At 47.6% G+C, this 18277-nt stretch overlaps 1 protein-coding gene across 1 annotated transcript in view; it reads right to left on the reverse strand.

The window, feature by feature from the left end:
• CTNNA1 (catenin alpha 1) overlaps positions 1–18277 on the reverse strand; it is a 712178-nt gene that overhangs the window by 432890 nt on the left and 261011 nt on the right. Inside the window, exon 10 of the mRNA XM_069199317.1 lies at positions 3490–3582. Coding sequence (XP_069055418.1) covers positions 3490–3582 — 93 coding nt within the window. The remainder of the gene's footprint in view (positions 1–3489; positions 3583–18277) is intronic.

Consider the following 18277-nt stretch of genomic DNA (forward strand, 5'->3'; position numbering starts at 1 on the left):
TCAAATTCTACATGTAATATCTCATTTGAAAGGTATTGCAGGTAAGTACTTTAGGAACTTTGAATAATTACATTAGCATATATACTTTTCACATAAAACACAAATAGCTGTCTTAAAAGTGGACACAGTGCAATTTTCACAGTTCCTGGGGGAGGTAAAGTATTGTTAGTTTTAGCAGGTAAGTAAATTACCTACAAGGTTCAGTTTTGGGTCCAAGGTAGCCCACCGTTGGGGGTTCAGAGCAACCCCAAAGTTACCACACCAGCAGCTCAGGGCCGGTCAGGTGCAGAGGTCAAAGAGGTGCCCAAAACACATAGGCTTCAATGGAGAGAAGGGGGGTGCCCCGGTTCCAGTCTGCCAGCAGGTAAGTACCCGCGTCTTCGGAGGGCAGACCAGGGGGGGTTTGTAGGGCACCGGGGGGGGGGGGGGGGGGGACACACAAGTCCACACAGAAAGTACACCCTCAACGGCACGGGGGCAGCTGGGTGCAGTGTGCAAACAAGCGTCGGGTTGGCAATAGGATTCAATGGGAGACCAAGGGGTCTCTTCAGCAATGCAGGCAGGCAAGGGGGGGGCTCCTCGGGGTAGCCACCACCTGGGCAAGGGAGAGGGCCTCCTGGGGGTCACTCCTGCACAGAAGTTCCGATCCTTCAGGTGCTGGGGGCTGCGGGTGCAGGGTCTTTTCAAGCCGTCGGGAAATTAGAGTTCAGGCAGTCGCGGTCAGGGGGAGCCTCGGGATTCCCTCTGCAGGCGTCGCTGTGGGGGTTCAGGCGGGACAACTTTGGTTACTCACGGTCTCGGAGTCGCCGGAGGGTCCTCCCTGAGGTGTTGGTTCTCCACCAGTCGAGGTCGCCGGGTGCAGTGTTGCAAGTCTCACGCTTCTTGCAGGGATTTGCAGGGGTCTTTAAATCTGCTCCTCTGTAACAAAGTTGCAGTTCTTTTGGAGCAGTGCCACTGTCCTCGGGAGTTTCTCGTCTTTCTTGAAGCAGGGCAGTCCTCTGAGGATTCAGAGGTCGCTGGTCCTTTGGAAAGCGTCGCTGGAGCAGGTTTCTTTGGAAGGCAGGAGACAGGCCAGTAAGACTGGGGCCAAAGCAGTTGGTGTCTTCTGTTCTTCTTCTGCAGGGGTTTTTCAGCTCAGCAGTCCTCTTCTTGTAGTTTCAGGAATCTAAATTCTTAGGTTCAGGGAAGCCCTTAAATACTAAATTTAAGGGCGTGTTTAGGTCTGGGGGGTTAGTAGCCAATGGCTACTAGCCCTGAGGGTGAGTACACCCTCTTTGTGCCTCCTCACAAGGGGAGGGGGGCACATCCCTAATCCTATTGGGGAATGCAAGATGGAGGGTTTCTTAAAGTTAGAGTCACTTCAGCTCAGGACACCTTAGGGGCTGTCCTGACTGGCCAGTGACTCCTCCTTGTTGTTCTCATTATTTTCTCCGGCCTTGCCGCCAAAAGTGGGGGCCGTGGCCGGAGGGGGCGGGCAACTCCACTAGCTGGAGTGTCCTGCGGTGCTGGAACAAAGGGGTGAGCCTTTGAGGCTCACCGCCAGGTGTTACAGCTCCTGCCTGGGGGAGGTGTTAGCATCTCCACCCAGTGCAGGCTTTGTTACTGGCCTCAGAGTGACAAAGGCACTCTCCCCATGGGGCCAGCAACATGTCTCTAGTGTGGCAGGCTGCTGGAACCAGTCAGCCTACACAGATAGTTGGATACAGTTTCAGGGGGCACCTCTAAGGTGCCCTCTGGGGTGTGTTTCACAATAAAATGTACACTGGCATCAGTGTGCATTTATTGTGCTGAGAAGTTTGATACCAAACTTCCCAGTTTTCAGTGTAGCCATTATGGTGCTGTGGAGTTCGTGTTTGACAAACTCCCAGACCATATACTCTTATGGCTACACTGCACTTACAATGTCTAAGGTTTGGCTTAGACACTGTAGGGGCACAGTGCTCATGCACTGGTGCCCTCACCTATGGTATAGTGCACCCTGCCTTAGGGCTGTAAGGCCTGCTAGAGGGGTGACTTATCTATACTTGCATAGGCAGTGAGAGGCTGGCATGGCACCCTGAGGGGAGTGCCATGTCGACTTACTCATTTTGTTCTCACCAGCACACACAAGCTGGCAAGCAGTGTGCCTGTGCTGAGTGAGGGATCTCCAGGGTGGCATAAGACATTCTGCAGCCCTTAGAGACCTTCCCTGGCATCAGGGCCCTTGGTACCAGGGGTACCAGTTACAAGGGACTTACCTGGATGCCAGGGTGTGCCAATTGTGGATACAAAAGTACAGGTAAGGGAAAGAACACTGGTGCTGGGGCCTGGTTAGCAGGCCTCAGCACACTTTCAATTCAAAACATAGCATCAGCAAAGGCAAAAAGTCAGGGGGTAACCATGCCAAGGAGGCATTTCCTTACACTGTATATGATATTGTGCTCATTCAAAGTTCCTTAATTATCTAAGTGAAATACCTTGCATTTGAAGTATTACTTGTAAATCCTGAACCTGTGGTTCTCAAAATAAACTAAGAAAATATATTTTTCTATATAAAAACCTATTGGCCTGGAGTAAGTCTTTGAGTTCCTCATTTATTGCCTGTCTGTGTACAACAAATGCTTAACAATACCCTCTGATAAGCCTACTGCTCGACCACACTACCACAAAATAGAACATTAGAATTATCTAATTTTGCCACTGTCTTACCTCTAAGGGGAACCCTTGGACTGTGCACACTATTTCTTACTTTGAAATAGTATATACAGAGCCAACTTTCTACAATCGCTTACTTAAGTTATGAAAAACACTTTTGTACTGTAGCACCTTTACTCCCTTGGAGGCTTCGGAGGATAGACATTCCACCCGAGGAAGGACAGCCCACAATTATAGAATACCTGATTGCTAAAAGAAACAAGAGTAGTGGGTGATCAGCTCCAAAAAAGGTTCACCAATTAAGTATTCTGCAGATTCATGACCCTTACATTAAGGCACAGCACAAACAACTACTGGTTAAGGGCTATATGGAAATATCTATTTAAATTAAGTAACTCATTGGAAGGGAGAAGGGGAGAAGTGCATAGGGGAGGCAGGCTGGCCTATGTGGAAAAACTCACAGGGTTAACTTGCGATTGCAATTAATGATCTATTCTATGCACTGGGCTTTTCATCATAAATTACCTATAAGACAATGAATAGCTTTAAGCACTAACAAGTCACATACCCAGGGATATGGAATAGCAAACCATTCTGCAAAAACACAGCTCCAACTACAATCTTCAGACTGTACCCAGGGCCAAGATAGTATGAGAAGTAGTTGTTATCTGATATTACTCAAGTTACAATTTGCTACAGAAATTGATCTGCGCATACAATTGTCACTTTTACTATAAATAACTTTTATAAATTTCTCTCTAAATGTACACCAACTTTAGAAGATTAGATTTTACTCTGTATGAACTTAAAGTCTTACATACAGCATATTTTGACTAGCTGCAGTATGGTTCTCACCTGAGGACACAGGGCTTCAAGTTGGCCTGCTGACATACGAACAAGTTTCACACCTTCTTCATTATTTGAGATGGAGCAGGCCAAATTTGCAACCTATTGTGGGAAACAAAAACACAGTTACGGTGATTCAGGAATTATGTTTTTAGTCAAGGCGATGTATTGATTTTATGAAAGATAGCAAAAATGATTAAAAGAATGTAAAAGGGAAAAGTAGAAAAAAGTAACAGGAGATGTGGGAAATGATTGGCTCATAAGGATAAATTGCTTGTGCGCATGTGTGTATATATATATATATGTGTAAGGAAATGCCTCCTTGGCATGGTTACCCCCTGACTTTTTGCCTTTGCGGATGCCAAGTTATGTCTTGAAAGTGCGCTGGGACCCTGCTAACCAGGCCCCAGCACCAGTGTTCTTTCCCTAAACTGTACCTTTGTCTCCACAATTGGCACAACCCTGGCACCCAGGTAAGTCCCTTGTAACTAGTATCCCTGGTACCAAGGGCCCTGATGCCAGGGAAGGTCTCTAAGGGCTGCAGCATGTCTTATGCTACCCTGGGTGCGTGCCAGCTTGTGTGTGCTGGTGGGGAGAAAATGACTAAATCGACATGGCACTCCCCTCAGAGTACCATGCCAACCTCACACTGCCTGTGGCATAGGTAAGTCACCCCTCTAACATGCCTTACAGCCCTAAGGCAGGGTGCACTATACCACAGGTGAGGGCATATGTGCATGAGCACTATGCCCCTACAGTGTCTAAGCAAAACCTTAGACATTGTAAGTGCAGGGTAGCCATGAGTATATGGTCTGCGAGTCTGTCAAACATGAACTCCACAGCACCATAATGGCTAAACTGAAAACTGGGTAGTTTGGTATCAAACTTCTCAGCACAATAAATGCACACTGATGCCAGTGTACTCTTTATTGTAAAAATACACCCAGACGGCATCTTAGAGATGCCCCTGAAAACATACCCGACTTCCAGTGTGGGCGGACTAGTTTTTGGCAGCCTGCCACACACCAGACATGTTGCTGGCTACATGGGGAGAGTGCTTTTGTCACTCTGTGGCCAGGAACAAAGCCTGTACTGGGTTGAGGTGCTTCTCACCTCCACCTGCAGGAACTGTAGCACCTGGCGGAGAGTCTCAAAGGCTCAGCCCCTTTGTTACAGCGCCACAGGGCATCCCAGCTAGTGGAGATGCCCACCCCTCCGACCATTGCTCCCACAGCCCCCAGGACCTGAAGGAACCGAACTCCAGTGCAGGAGCGACACCCAGGCGACCCTCGGCCTAGCCAGGTGGTGGCTACCCCGAGGAGCCCCCCGTGCCTGCCTGCATCGTTGAAGAGACCCCCGGGTCTCCCCATTGATTCCTATAGGAAAACCGACGCCTGTTTGCACTCTGCACCCGGCCGCACCTGTGCCGCTGAGGGTGTACTTTTTGTGCCTGCTTGTGTCCCCACCACCCAGTGCCCTACAAAAAAAACCCTGGTCTTCCCTCTGAAGACATGGGTACTTACCTGCTGGCAGACTGGAACTGGGGCACCCCTATTTCCATTGAAGCCTGTGTGTTTTTGGCACCACTTTGACCTCTGCAACTGACCGGCCCTGAGCTGCTGGTTTGGTAACTTTGGGGTTGCCTGGAACCACCAACGGTGGTCTACCTCGGACCCAACTTTGAACCCTGTAAGTGTTTTACTAACCTGTGAACTTAACATTTACTTACCTCCCCCAGGAACTGTTGATTTTTGCACTGTGTCCACTTTTAAAATAGCTTATTGCCATTTTTGTCAAAACTGTACATGCTATTGTGATTATTCAAAGTTCCTAGAATACCTGAGTGAAATACCTTTCAATTGAAGTATTACTTGTAAATCTTGAACCTGTATTTCTTAAAATAAACTAAGAAAATATATTTTTCTATATATAAACCTATTGGCCTGGAGTAAGTCTGAGTGTGTGTTCCTCATTTATTGCTTGTGTGTACAACAAATGCTTAACACTACCCTCTGATAAGCCTACTGCTCGACCAAACTACCACAAAATAGAGCGTTAGAATTCTCTTTTTGCCACTATCTTACCTCTAAGGGGAACCCTTGGACTCTGTGCACACTGTTTCTTACTTTGAAATAGTATATACAGAGCCAACTTCCTACAATATATAAAAATATAATGTTACTGTAAGGAAATGCCTCCTTGGCATGGTTACCCCCTGACTTTTTGCCTTTGCTGATGCTAAGTTTTGATTTAAAACTGTGCTGAGGCCTGCTAACCAGGCCCCAGCACCAGTGTTCTTTCCCTAGCCTGTACTTTTGTTTCCACAATTGGCACACCCTGGCATCCAGCTAAGTCCCTTGTAACTGGTACCCCTGGTACCAAGGGCCCTGATGCCAGGGAAGGTCTCTAAGGGATGCAGCATATCTTATGCCACCCTGGGGACCCCTCACTCAGCACAGACACACTGCTTGTCAGCTTGTGTGTGCTAGTGAGGACAAAACAAGTAAGTGGACATGGCACTCCCCTCAGGGTGCCATGCCAGCCTCACACTGCCTATGCAGTATAGATAAGTCACCCCTCTAGCAGGCCTTACAGCCCTAAGGCAGGGTGCACTATACCATAGGTTAGGGCACCAGTGCATGAGCACTGTGCCCTTACAGTGTCTAAGCAAAACCTTAGACATTGTAAGTGCAGGGTAGCCATAAGAGTATATGGTCTGGGAGTCTGTCAAACACGAACTCCACAGCACCATAATGGCTACACTGAAAACTGTGAAGTTTGGTATCAAACTTCTCAGCACAATAAGCGCACACTGATGCCAGTGTACATTTTATTGTAACATGCACCCCAGAGGGCACCTTAGAGGTACCCCCTGAAACCTTAACCGACTATCCGTGTAGGCTGACTAGTTTTAGCAGCCTGCCACACACCAGACATGTTGCTGGCCACATGGGGAGAGTGGCTTTGTCACTCTGTGGCTAGTAACAAAGCCTGTACTGTGTGGAGGTGCTTCACACCTCCCCCTGCAGGAACTGTAACACCTGGCGGTGAGCCTCAAAGGCTCACCCCCTTTGTTACATCACCCCAGGGCACTCCAGCTAGTGGAGTTGCCCGCCCCCTCCGGCCACGGACCCACTTTTGGCGGCAAGGCCGGAGGAGATAATCAGAAAAACAAGGAGGAGTCACTGGCCAGTCAGGACAGCCCCTACGGTGTCCTGAGCTGAGGTGACTAACTTTTAGAAATCCTCCATCTTGCAGATGGAGGATTCCCCCATTAAGATTAGGGATGTGCCCCCCTCCCCTCAGGGAGGAGGCACAAAGAGGGTGTACCCACCCTCAGGGCTAGTAGCCATTGGCTACTAACCCCCCCAGACCTAAACACGCCCTTAAATTTAGTATTTAAGGGCTCCCCAGAACCTAGGAACTCAGATTCCTCCAACCCAAGAAGAAGAGGACTGCTAAGCTGGAAACCCCTGCAGAGAAGACGGAGACACCAACTGTTTTGGCCCCAGCTCTACCGGCCAGTCTCCCCCCCCTTCTAAAGACACTGCTCCAGCAACGCTTTCCCCAGGGACCAGCGACCTCTGAATCCTCAGAGGACTGCCCTGTTCTAGAAGGACCAAGAACTCCCGAGGACAGCAGCCCTGTTCACCAAAGACTGCAACTTTGAAACAAAGAAGCAACTTTGAAACAACTTGCGTTTCCCGCCAGAAGCGTGAGACTTGACACTCTGCACCCAACGCCCCCGGCTCGACTTGTGGAGAACAATCACTTCAGGGAGGTCTCCCCGGCGACTGCGAGACCGTGAGTAGCCAGAGTTGCCCTCCCTGAGCCCCCACAGCGACGCCTGCAGAGGGAATCCTGAGGCTCCCCCTGACCGCGACTGCCTGCTCCTCAGATCCCGACGCCTGGTAAGACTCTGCACCTGCAGCCCCCAGGACCTGAAGGATCCGAACTCCAGTGCAGGAGTGACCCCCCAGGAGGCCCTCTCCCTTGCCCAGGTGGTGGCTACCCCGAGGAGCCCGCCCCCTTGCCTGCATCGCTGAAGAGACCCCTTGGTCTCCCATTAAAACCCGACACATGTTTGCACACTGCACCCGGCTGCCCCCGTGCTGCTGAGGGTGTACTTTCTGTGTGGACTTGTGTCCCCCCCGGTGCCCTACAAAACCCCCCTGGTCTGCCCTCCGAAGATTCGGGTACTCACCTGCTGGCAGACTGGAACCGGAGCACCCCCTTCTCCATTGAAGCCTATGCGTTTTGGGCACCACTTTGACCTCTGCAGCTGACCCGCCCTGAGCTGCTGGTGTGGTAACTTTGGGGTTGCTCTGAACCCCCAACGGTGGGCTACCTTGGACCCAAACTTGAACCCCGTAGGTGGTTTACTTACCTGCAAAAACTAACAAACTCTTACTCCCCCTAGGAACTGTTGAAAATTGCACTGTGTCTAGTTTTAAAATAGCTATATGTGATTTATGTGAAAACTGTATATGCTATTTTGCTAATTCAAAGTTCCTAAAGTACCTACCTGCAATACCTTTCATTTGAAGTATTACATGTAAATCTTGAACCTGTGGTTCTTAAAATAAACTATGAAAATATATTTTTCTATACAAAAACCTATTGGCCTGGAATTGTCTCTGAGTGTGTGTTCCTCATTTATTGCCTGTGTGTGTACAACAAATGCTTAACAGTACTCCTTTGATAAGCCTACTGCTCGACCACACTACCACAAAATAGAGCATTAGTATTATCTCTTTTTGCCACTATCTTACCTCTAAGGGGAACCCTTGGACTCTGTGCATACTATTCCTTACTTTGAAATAGTGCATACAGAGCCAACATCCTACAGTTACTTACCCAGTAGACATCTGTTCATGTAGTGCTGTAGATTCACATGCTGTGCATAAGTTCGCCATCTAGTGTTCGGAGTGTTACAAGTTGTTTTTCTTCTAAGAAGGTTTTTGAGTCACGAGATCGAGTGACTCCTCTCAGTGATAGAGTGCATGGGCATAGAGTCCTTTGTTAGATTGTTTCCCATAGGAGGGTAAAGTAAAGAGTGCACAAGTGTATATGTTAATATAAAGAAATGAGAGGTCTATGCAGTGTATATGGAAAATGTCACTTACCCAGTGTACATCTGTTCGTGGCATTAGTCGCTGCAGATTCACATGCTGTGCATAGTCCGCCGTCTGGTGTTGGGTCGGAGTGTTACAAGTTGTTTTTCTTCGAAGAAGTCTTTTCGAGTCAAGAGACCGAGGGACTCCTCCTACTTTGGTTCCATTGCGCATGGGCGTCGACTCCATGTTAGATTGTTTTCCCCGCAGAGGGTGAGGTAGGAGTTGTGTATGTTAGTAATAGTGCCCATGCAATGGAATGAATAAGTATGTACAAAATGAAGGTTAAAGTAATATATTTACAAATGTACAAATGTTGAAGATTACTTCCAAACGGCTCCAGGCTCCCGGGGAGGCGGGTGGGCGCATGTGAATCTGCAGCGACTAATGCCACGAACAGATGTACACTGGGTAAGTGACATTTTCCGTTCGGTGGCATGTGTAGCTGCAGATACACATGCTGTGCATAGACTAGTAAGCAGTTATCTCCCCAAAAGCGGTGGTTCAGCCTGTAGGAGTGGAAGTAGTTTGAAATAAAGTTCTTAGTACAGCTTGACCTACTGTGGCTTGTTGTGCAGATAACACGTCTACACAGTAGTGCTTAGTAAATGTGTGAGGCGTAGACCATGTTGCTGCCTTACATATTTCGTTCATTGGAATATTTCCTAGAAAGGCCATGGTAGCACCTTTCTTTCTGGTTGAGTGTGCCTTTGGTGTAATAGGCAGCTGTCTCTTTGCTTTAAGATAGCAGGTTTGGATGCACCTAACTATCCATCTAGCTATACCTTGTTTTGATATTGGATTTCCTGTATGAGGTTTTTGAAATGCAATAAATAGTTGTTTTGTTTTCCTAATTAGTTTTGTTCTGTCAATGTAGTACATTAGTGCTCTTTTGATGTCTAATGTATGTAGTGCTCTTTCAGCTATGGAGTCTGGCTGTGGAAAGAACACTGGCAATTCTACTGTTTGATTTAAGTGGAACGGTGAGATGACCTTTGGTAAGAATTTTGGGTTGGTTCTTAGAACTACCTTATTTTTGTGTATTTGAATAAATGGTTCTTGTATAGTAAATGCCTGAATTTCACTTACTGTTCTTAGAGATGTAATGGCAATGAGAAATGCAACTTTCCACGTTAGATATTGCATTTCGCAAGAATGCATGGGTTCGAAAGGTGGACCCATGAGTCTTGTTAAGACAATATTGAGGTTCCATGAAGGAACAGGTGGTGTCCTTGGTGGTATAATTCTTTTTAGGCCTTCCATAAATGCTTTAATGACAGGTATTCTAAATAGGGAAGTTGAATGAGTAATTTGCAGGTATGCAGATATTGCTGCGAGATGTATCTTTATGGAAGAGAAAGCTAGATTTGACTTTTGCAAATGTAGTAAATACCCTACAACATCTTTTGGAGATGCATGCAATGGTTGAACTTGATTATTATGGCAGTAGCAAACAAATCTTTTCCATTTACTTGCATAGCAGTGTCTAGTGGATGGCCTTCTAGCTTGTCTTATGACCTCCATACATTCCTGTGTGAGGTTTAAGTGTCCAAATTCTAGGATTTCAGGAGCCAAATTGCTAGATTCAGCGATGCTGGGTTTGGATGCCTGATTTGTTGCTTGTGTTGTGTTGTGTTAACAGATCTGGCCTGTTGGGTAGTTTGACATGAGGTACTACTGACAGGTCTAGTAGTGTTGTATACCAAGGTTGTCTTGCCCATGTTGGTGCTATTAGAATGAGTTTGAGTTTGTTTTGACTCAATCTGTTTACTAGATATGGAAGGAGAGGGAGAGGGGGAAAGCGTATGCAAATATCCCTGACCAATTCATCCATAGAGCATTGCCTTGAGATTGCCGGTGTGGGTACCTGGATGTGAAGTTTTGGCATTTTGCGTTTTCTTTTGTTGCAAACAGATCTATTTGAGATGTTCCCCAAATTTGGAAGTAAGTGTTCAGGATTTGGGTGTGAATCTCCCATTCGTGGACCTGTTGGTGATCCCGAGAGACTGCCTGCTAGCTGGTTCTGGATCCCTGGAATAAACTGTGCTATTAGGCGAATGTGGTTGTGAATTGCCCAATGCCATATTTTTTGTGTTAGGAGACACAACTGTGTTGAGTGTGTCCCCCCCTGTTTGTTTAAATAATACATTGTTGTCATGTTGTCTGTTTTGACCAGAATGTATTTGTGGGTTATTATGGGTTGGAATGCTTTCAACGCTAGAAATACTGCTAACAATTCGAGGTGATTGATATGAAACTTTCTTTGATGTACGTCCCATTGTCCTTGTATGCTTCGTTGATTGAGGTGTGCCCCCCACCCTGTCATGGAAGCATCTGTTATCACGTATTGTGGCACTGGGTCTTGGAAAGGCCGCCCTTTGTTTAAATTTGTACTGTTCCACCATAGAAGCGAGATATATGTTTGGCGGTCTATCAACACCAGATCTAGAAGTTGACCCTGTGCGTGTGACCATGGTGATGCTAGGCACTGTTGTAAAGGCCTCATGTGCAATCTTGCGTTTGGGACAATGGCTATGCATGAGGACATCATGCCTAGGAGTTTTAATACCATCTTTGCATGTACTTTTTGTGTTGGATACATAGCTTGTATCACCTTGTGAAAATTGTGAACCCTTTGTGGACTTGGAGTGGCTATCCCCTTTGTTGTGTTGATTGTCGCTCCTAAGTATTGCTGTGTTTGACACGGCAGAATGTGTGACTTTGCATAGTTGGAGAAACCCAGTTTGCAAAGGGTTTGTATAACAATCTGTGTGGTGTGAACACTTTGTTAGCGAGTTGGTTTTTATTAACCAATCGTCTAGGTACGGGAGCACGTGTATTTGCTGCCTTCTGATATGTGCAGCTACTACTGCTAGACATTTCGTAAAGACTCTTGGCGTGGTTGTTATTCCGAATGGCAACACTTTGAATTGGTAGTGTATTCCTTTGAATACGAACCGTAGGTATTTCCTGTGTGAGGGATGTATCGGTAGAGGGAAATACGCGTCTTTTAGATCTAAGGTTGTCATGTGGTCCTGCTGTTTCAGTAGTGGTATTACGTCTTGTAACGTGACCATGTGAAAGTGTTCTGATTTGATGAAGGTGTTTAATGTTCTGAGATCTAACATCGGTCTCAGAGTTTTGTCCTTTTTTGGTATTAGAAAGTACAGTGAGTAAACTCCTGTGTTGTTTTGTGGACCTGGTACTAATTCTATTGCGTCTTTTTGCAGTAATGCTTGAACTTCTAGTTGTAGAAGGTCTAAATGCTGTTTTGACATTTTGTGTCTTCGGTGGGACGTTTGGAGGGAGTTGGAGAAATTCTATGCAATAACCATGTTGGATAATTGCTAAGACCCAAGTGTCTGTTGTTATCTCCTCCCAAGATTTGTAGAACTGGCTTAGTCTTCCCCCCACTGGTGTTGTGTGAAGGGGTTGGGTGACTTGTGAGTCACTGCTTGTTTTGAGGGGTTTTGGGCCCTTGAAATTTTCCCCGGTTTCTTGGGAATTGGCCCCCTCTGTATTGGCCCCGAAAGCCTCCCCTTTGATACTGTCCCTGGTAGGTAGATGGTGTTGTTTGTGAGGTGCTGGCTTGTGTGGCTTGACCTCGAAACCCTCCTCTGAAAGTAGTTTTGCGAAATGTGCCAAATGTGCCACTGCCCTGCGGGGAATAGAGTGCGCCCATGGCTTTAGCCGTGTCAGTGTCTTTCTTTAATTTTTCAATTGCAGTGTCCACTTCTGGTCCAAACAATTGTTGTTCATTGAACGGCATATTGAGCACTGCCTGTTGTATCTCAGGTTTGAAGCCGGATGTGCGCAGCCATGCGTGCCTCCTTATCGTTACAGCAGTAGTTATAGTTCTTGCAGCTGTATCTGCTGCATCCATAGAAGAACGGATTTGGTTGTTGGATATGTTTTGTCCCTCTTCAACCACTTGTTTTGCCCGTTTTTGGAATTCTTTGGGGAGGTGCTCGATGAGATGCTGTATCTCGTCCCAATGGGCTCTGTCATTGTCTGCGAGTTGGCGATGCGCCACTGATTTGCAGCTTGTACTGCAACCCTTTTCCCGGCTGCATCAAACTTTCGGCTCTCCTTGTCTGGAGGTGGTGCGTCGCCTGATGTGTGCGAGTTGGCTCTTTTACGAGCTGCTCCTACGACAACGGAATCTGGTGTCAGTTGTGATGTAATAAAAGCAGGGTCTGTGGGTGGTGCCTTGTATTTCTTCTCCACCCTTGGGGTTATTGCTCTGCTTTTAACTGGCTCCTTAAAGATTTGTTTAGCGTGCCTTAGCATTCCCGGGAGCATAAGAAGGCTTTGATAATTGCTATGGGTGGAGGACAGGGTGTTAAAAAGGAAGTCATCCTCCATAGGCTCTGAATGTAGCGATACGTTATAAAACTCTGCTGCCCTAGCTACCACCTGAGCATACGCTGTACTGTCCTCAGGTGGTGAGGGCTTAGTGGGGTACGACTCCGGGCTATTGTCCGATACTGGGGCGTCATAGAGATCCCATGCGTCCTGGTCATCTTGGCTCATGGTGGTATGAGCTGGTGATTGTGACGGAGTCTGTGCCAGTGATATATGAGTTGCCGGTGGTGGAGAGGGTGGTGGAGTTACCTTCTTTACCACTTTTGCTTGTGGTGTTTTTTCTTGTTGTTGGAAATCCAGTTTCCTTTTTCTTCTGATTGGGGGAAGGGTGCTGATCTTCCCTGTACCACTTTGTATAAAGATCCGCTTTTGCGTGTGATCTACAGCGGTTGTTTGTAATTCCTCCTCAAATCTGTGTTTTTGAAGTTGGGAGGACAGTGATTGTTCCTCTGAGTAGGAACTGGCTTTCGGTTCGGTTGCTGGGCGTTTTGGCACCGAAACCGTGTCTTTTGTTGTTTTCGGCTCGAAGAGATTTTCCTCTTTTTCGGTGTTGTACCTTCTTGGCGTCGACCATCTTCGGTGCCGCTATCTCTGTGCCGAGCGGCTTCGGTGCCGCTGTCTCGGTGTCGACCCTTTTCTGCTGCACTTTCTCGGTCCCGAGATTGCTGCGTGCCTGTGTCTCGACCTGAGTCAGACGATCTCTGCACCAGCTCGCCCTTTTTCGGTGCCGATGGACGGTCACCTACTTTATGGGTTGAGCCATGGCCTGTCGGCAGTGGCGTCCCCTGGGCTTTGTCTGTTTTTCTGTGTGATGCTTGTTTCGACGTCTTACTCACGGTTTCTTCGACGTCGAATTCTTCGGAATCCGATTCGTGGATGGAGAATGTTTCTTCTTCTCCCTCTTCCTCGAACCGTTGTTGTCCTGTCGGCGTGGAAGCCATCTGCAACCTTCTGGCTCTTCGGTCTCGGAGCGTTTTTCTCGACCGAAACGCTCGACAGGCCTCACACGTCTCTTCTTTGTGCTCGGGTGACAGGCACAAGTTACAGACCAAATGTTGGTCTGTATAGGGATATTTACTGTGGCATTTAGGACAGAATCGGAACGGAGTCCGTTCCATCAGTCTCGATGTTGCACGCGGTCATGCCGACCAGGCCCCGACGGGGGATCGAAATTACCCCGAAGGGCTACCGGAGCTCTTCAAGATTCGGTGTCGATTCTAATCTAACCCGATACCGAACTAAACAATACCGACGAATTTTCCGTTGATTCTGACTAACTTTCCGACCCGAAACACGGAGCGAAAAGGAACACGTCCGAACCCGATGGCGGAAAAAAAACAATCTAACATGGAGTCAACGCCCATGCGCAATGGAACCAAAGTAGGAGGAGTCCCTCGGTCTCGTGACTCGAAAAGACTTCTTCGAAGAAAAACAACTAGTAACACTCCGACCCAACACCAGACGGCGGACTATGCACAGCATGTGTATCTGCAGCTACACATGCCACCGAACACATATTTACAATATAATAATACTACAACGGCCACAGGCATCTGGGGAGGAGGGAGGGCACATGAATCTACAGCACTACATGCCACGAACAGATGTCTACTGTATAATTAACATTTTCCTTTGATGGCATATGTAGCTGTAGATACATATGCTGTGCATAGACTGAAAAACAGTCCCTCCTAAGAAATAAGCGGTGGCTAGCCTGTAGGAGTTGTTGTAGTTTGAAATCGTCTTTAAAGCACTGCCTGTCCAGCATTTGCTTGTTCGTGAGATCCTACAGCCACACAGTAGTGTTTAGTAAATATGTGTGGTATACACCATGTGGCTGCTTTATATATGTCTGCCATTGGTATATTGCATAAAAATGCCATTGAAGCCCATTTTGTCCTAGTGGAATGAGTTTTTGGAGTTACTGGTAGCTGTCTTTTGGTTTCAAGATAGCAAGTTTGTATACATTTGACTATCCATCGTGCTATTCCAGTTTTTAAAATAGGATTACCCTTGTGAGGCTGTTGAAAATCACAAAGAGTTGTTTGGATTTTCTGAAATCTTTTGTTCAGTCTATATTATACATGAGAGCTTTTAACATCAAGGGTGTGAAGAGCTCTTTCAGCAACAATCTGGTTGGGGAAAGAAGACTGGTAGTTCCACTGAATGATTTATATGAAAAGGTGAAACCACCTTTGGTAGGGATTTTGGATTTGTCGTAGGAACTAATTTGTGAATTTGAAAGAAAGGTTCTTCTAAAGTGATTGCTTGGATTTCACTAACCATTCTTAAAGAAGTAATTGCTACTAAGAAGGCAACCTTCCACGATAAAGACTGAAGAGGGCAAGAATGCATTGGTTCAAATTGTGGTCCCATAAGTCTTGTGAGTACAATGTTAAGATTCCATACAGGAGCTGGTGGTGCTCCAGGTGGAATATTTATTTTAAGACCTTCCATGAACGCTTTTATAACAAGACTCCTAAGTAGGGAAGTAAGTTGTCTGTTTTGGAGGTAAGCAGCTATTGTTGTTAATTGTATCCTGTAGGAAGTTGGCTCTGTATGTGCTATTTCAAAGTAAGGAATAGCATGCACAGAGTCCAAGGGTTCCCCTTAGAGGTAAGATAGTGGCAAAAAGAGATAATACTAATGCTCTATTTTGTGGTAGTGTGGTCGAGCAGTAGGCTTATCAAAGGAGTAGTGTTAAGCATTTGTTGTACATACACACCGGCAATAAATGAGGAACACACACTCAGAGACAAATCCAGCCAATAGGTTTTGTTATAGAAAAATATATTTTCTTAGTTTATTTTAAGAACCACAGGTTCAAATTCTACATGTAATATCTCATTTGAAAGGTATTGCAGGTAAGTACTTTAGGAACTTTGAATAATTACAGTAGCATATATACTTTTCACATAAAACACAAATAGCTGTTTTAAAAGTGGACACAGTGCAATTTTCACAGTTCCTGGGGGAGGTAAAGTATTGTTATTTTTAGCAGGTAAGTAAATCACTTACAGGTCTCAGTTTTGGGTCCAAGGTAGCCCACCGTTGGGGGTTCAGAGCAATCCCAAAGTCACCACACCAGCAGCTCAGGGCCGGTCAGGTGCAGAGTTCAAAGTGGTGCCCAAAACACATAGGCTTCAATGGAGAAGGGGGTGCCCCGGTTCCAGTCTGCTAGCAGGTAAGTACCCGCGTCTTCGGAGGGCAGACCAGGGGGGTTTTGTAGGGCACCGGGGGGGACACAAGCCCACACAGAAATTTCACCCTCAGCAGCGCGGGGGCGGCCGGTGCAGTGTAGAAACAAGCGTCGGGTTTGTAGTGTTAGTCTATGGGAGATCTCGGGATCTCTTCAGCGCTGCAGGCAGGCAAGGGGGGGGTTCCTCGGGGAAACCTCCACTTGGGCAAGGGAGAGGGACTCCTGGGGGTCACTTCTCCAGTGAAAGTCCGGTCCTTCAGGTCCTGGGGGCTGCGGGTGCAGGGTCTCTCCCAGGCGTCGGGACTTAGGATTCAAAGAGTCGCGGTCAGGGGAAGCCTCGGGATTCCCTCTGCAGGCGGCGCTGTGGGTGCTCAGGGGGGACAGGTTTTTGTACTCACACTATCAGAGTAGTCCTGGGGTCCCTCCTGAGGTGTTGGATCTCCACCAGCCGAGTCGGGGTCGCCGGGTGCAGTGTTGCAAGTCTCACGCTTCTTGCGGGGAGCTTGCAGGGTTCTTTCAAGGCTGCTGGAAACAAAGTTGCAGCTTTTCTTGGAGCAGGTCCGCTGTCCTCGGGAGTTTCTTGTCTTTTCGAAGCAGGGGCAGTCCTCAGAGGATGTCGAGGTCGCTGGTCCCTTTGGAAGGCGTCGCTGGAGCAGGATCTTTGGAAGGCAGGAGACAGGCCGGTGAGTTTCTGGAGCCAAGGCAGTTGTCGTCTTCTGGTCTTCCTCTGCAGGGGTTTTCAGCTAGGCAGTCCTTCTTGTAGTTGCAGGAATCTAATTTTCTAGGGTTCAGGGCAGCCCTTAAATACTAAATTTAAGGGCGTGTTTAGGTCTGGGGGGTTAGTAGCCAATGGCTACTAGCCCTGAGGGTGGGTACACCCTCTTTGTGCCTCCTCCCAAGGGGAGGGGGTCACAATCCTAACCCTATTGGGGGAATCCTCCATCTGCAAGATGGAGGATTTCTAAAAGTTAGAGTCACTTCAGCTCAGGACACCTTAGGGGCTGTCCTGACTGGCCAGTGACGACTCCTTGTTGCTTTCTTTGTTCCCTCCAGCCTTGCCGCCAAAAGTGGGGGCCGTGGCCGGAGGGGGCGGGCAACTCCACTAAGCTGGAGTGCCCTGCTGGGCTGTGACAAAGGGGTGAGCCTTTGAGGCTCACCGCCAGGTGTCACAGCTCCTGCCTGGGGGAGGTGTTAGCATCTCCACCCAGTGCAGGCTTTGTTACTGGCCTCAGAGTGACAAAGGCACTCTCCCCATGGGGCCAGCAACATGTCTCTGGTGTGGCAGGCTGCTGGAACTAGTCAGCCTACACAGACAGTCGGTTAAGTTTCAGGGGGCACCTCTAAGGTGCCCTCTGTGGTGTATTTTACAATAAAATGTACACTGGCATCAGTGTGCATTTATTGTGCTGAGAAGTTTGATACCAAACTTCCCAGTTTTCAGTGTAGCCATTATGGTGCTGTGGAGTTCGTGCTTGACAGACTCCCAGACCATATACTCTTATGGCTACCCTGCACTTACAATGCCTAAGGTTTTGTTTAGACACTGTAGGGGTACCATGCTCATGCACTGGTACCCTCACCTATGGTATAGTGCACCCTGCCTTAGGGCTGTAAGGCCTGCTAGAGGGGTGTCTTACCTATACTGCATAGGCAGTGAGAGGCTGGCATGGCACCCTGAGGGGAGTGCCATGTCGACTTACTCGTTTTGTCCTCACTAGCACACACAAGCTGGCAAGCAGTGTGTCTGTGCTGAGTGAGAGGTCTCCAGGGTGGCATAAGACATGCTGCAGCCCTTAGAGACCTTCCTTGGCATCAGGGCCCTTGGTACTAGAAGTACCAGTTACAAGGGACTTATCTGGATGCCAGGGTCTGTCAATTGTGGATACAAAAGTACAGGTTAGGGAAAGAACACTGGTGCTGGGGCCTGGTTAGCAGGCCTCAGCACACTTTCAATTGTAAACATAGCATCAGCAAAGGCAAAAAGTCAGGGGGCAACCATGCCAAGGAGGCATTTCCTTACACAACCCCCCCCCCCAAACGAAAGAGGATGAGACTAACCTTTCCCAAGAGAGTCTTCATTTTCTAAGTGGAAGAACCTGGAAAGGCCATCTGCATTGGC

Source organism: Pleurodeles waltl, chromosome 7 (genome assembly GCF_031143425.1).
Source record: "Pleurodeles waltl isolate 20211129_DDA chromosome 7, aPleWal1.hap1.20221129, whole genome shotgun sequence".
Classification (NCBI taxonomy): Eukaryota; Metazoa; Chordata; class Amphibia; order Caudata; family Salamandridae; genus Pleurodeles; species Pleurodeles waltl.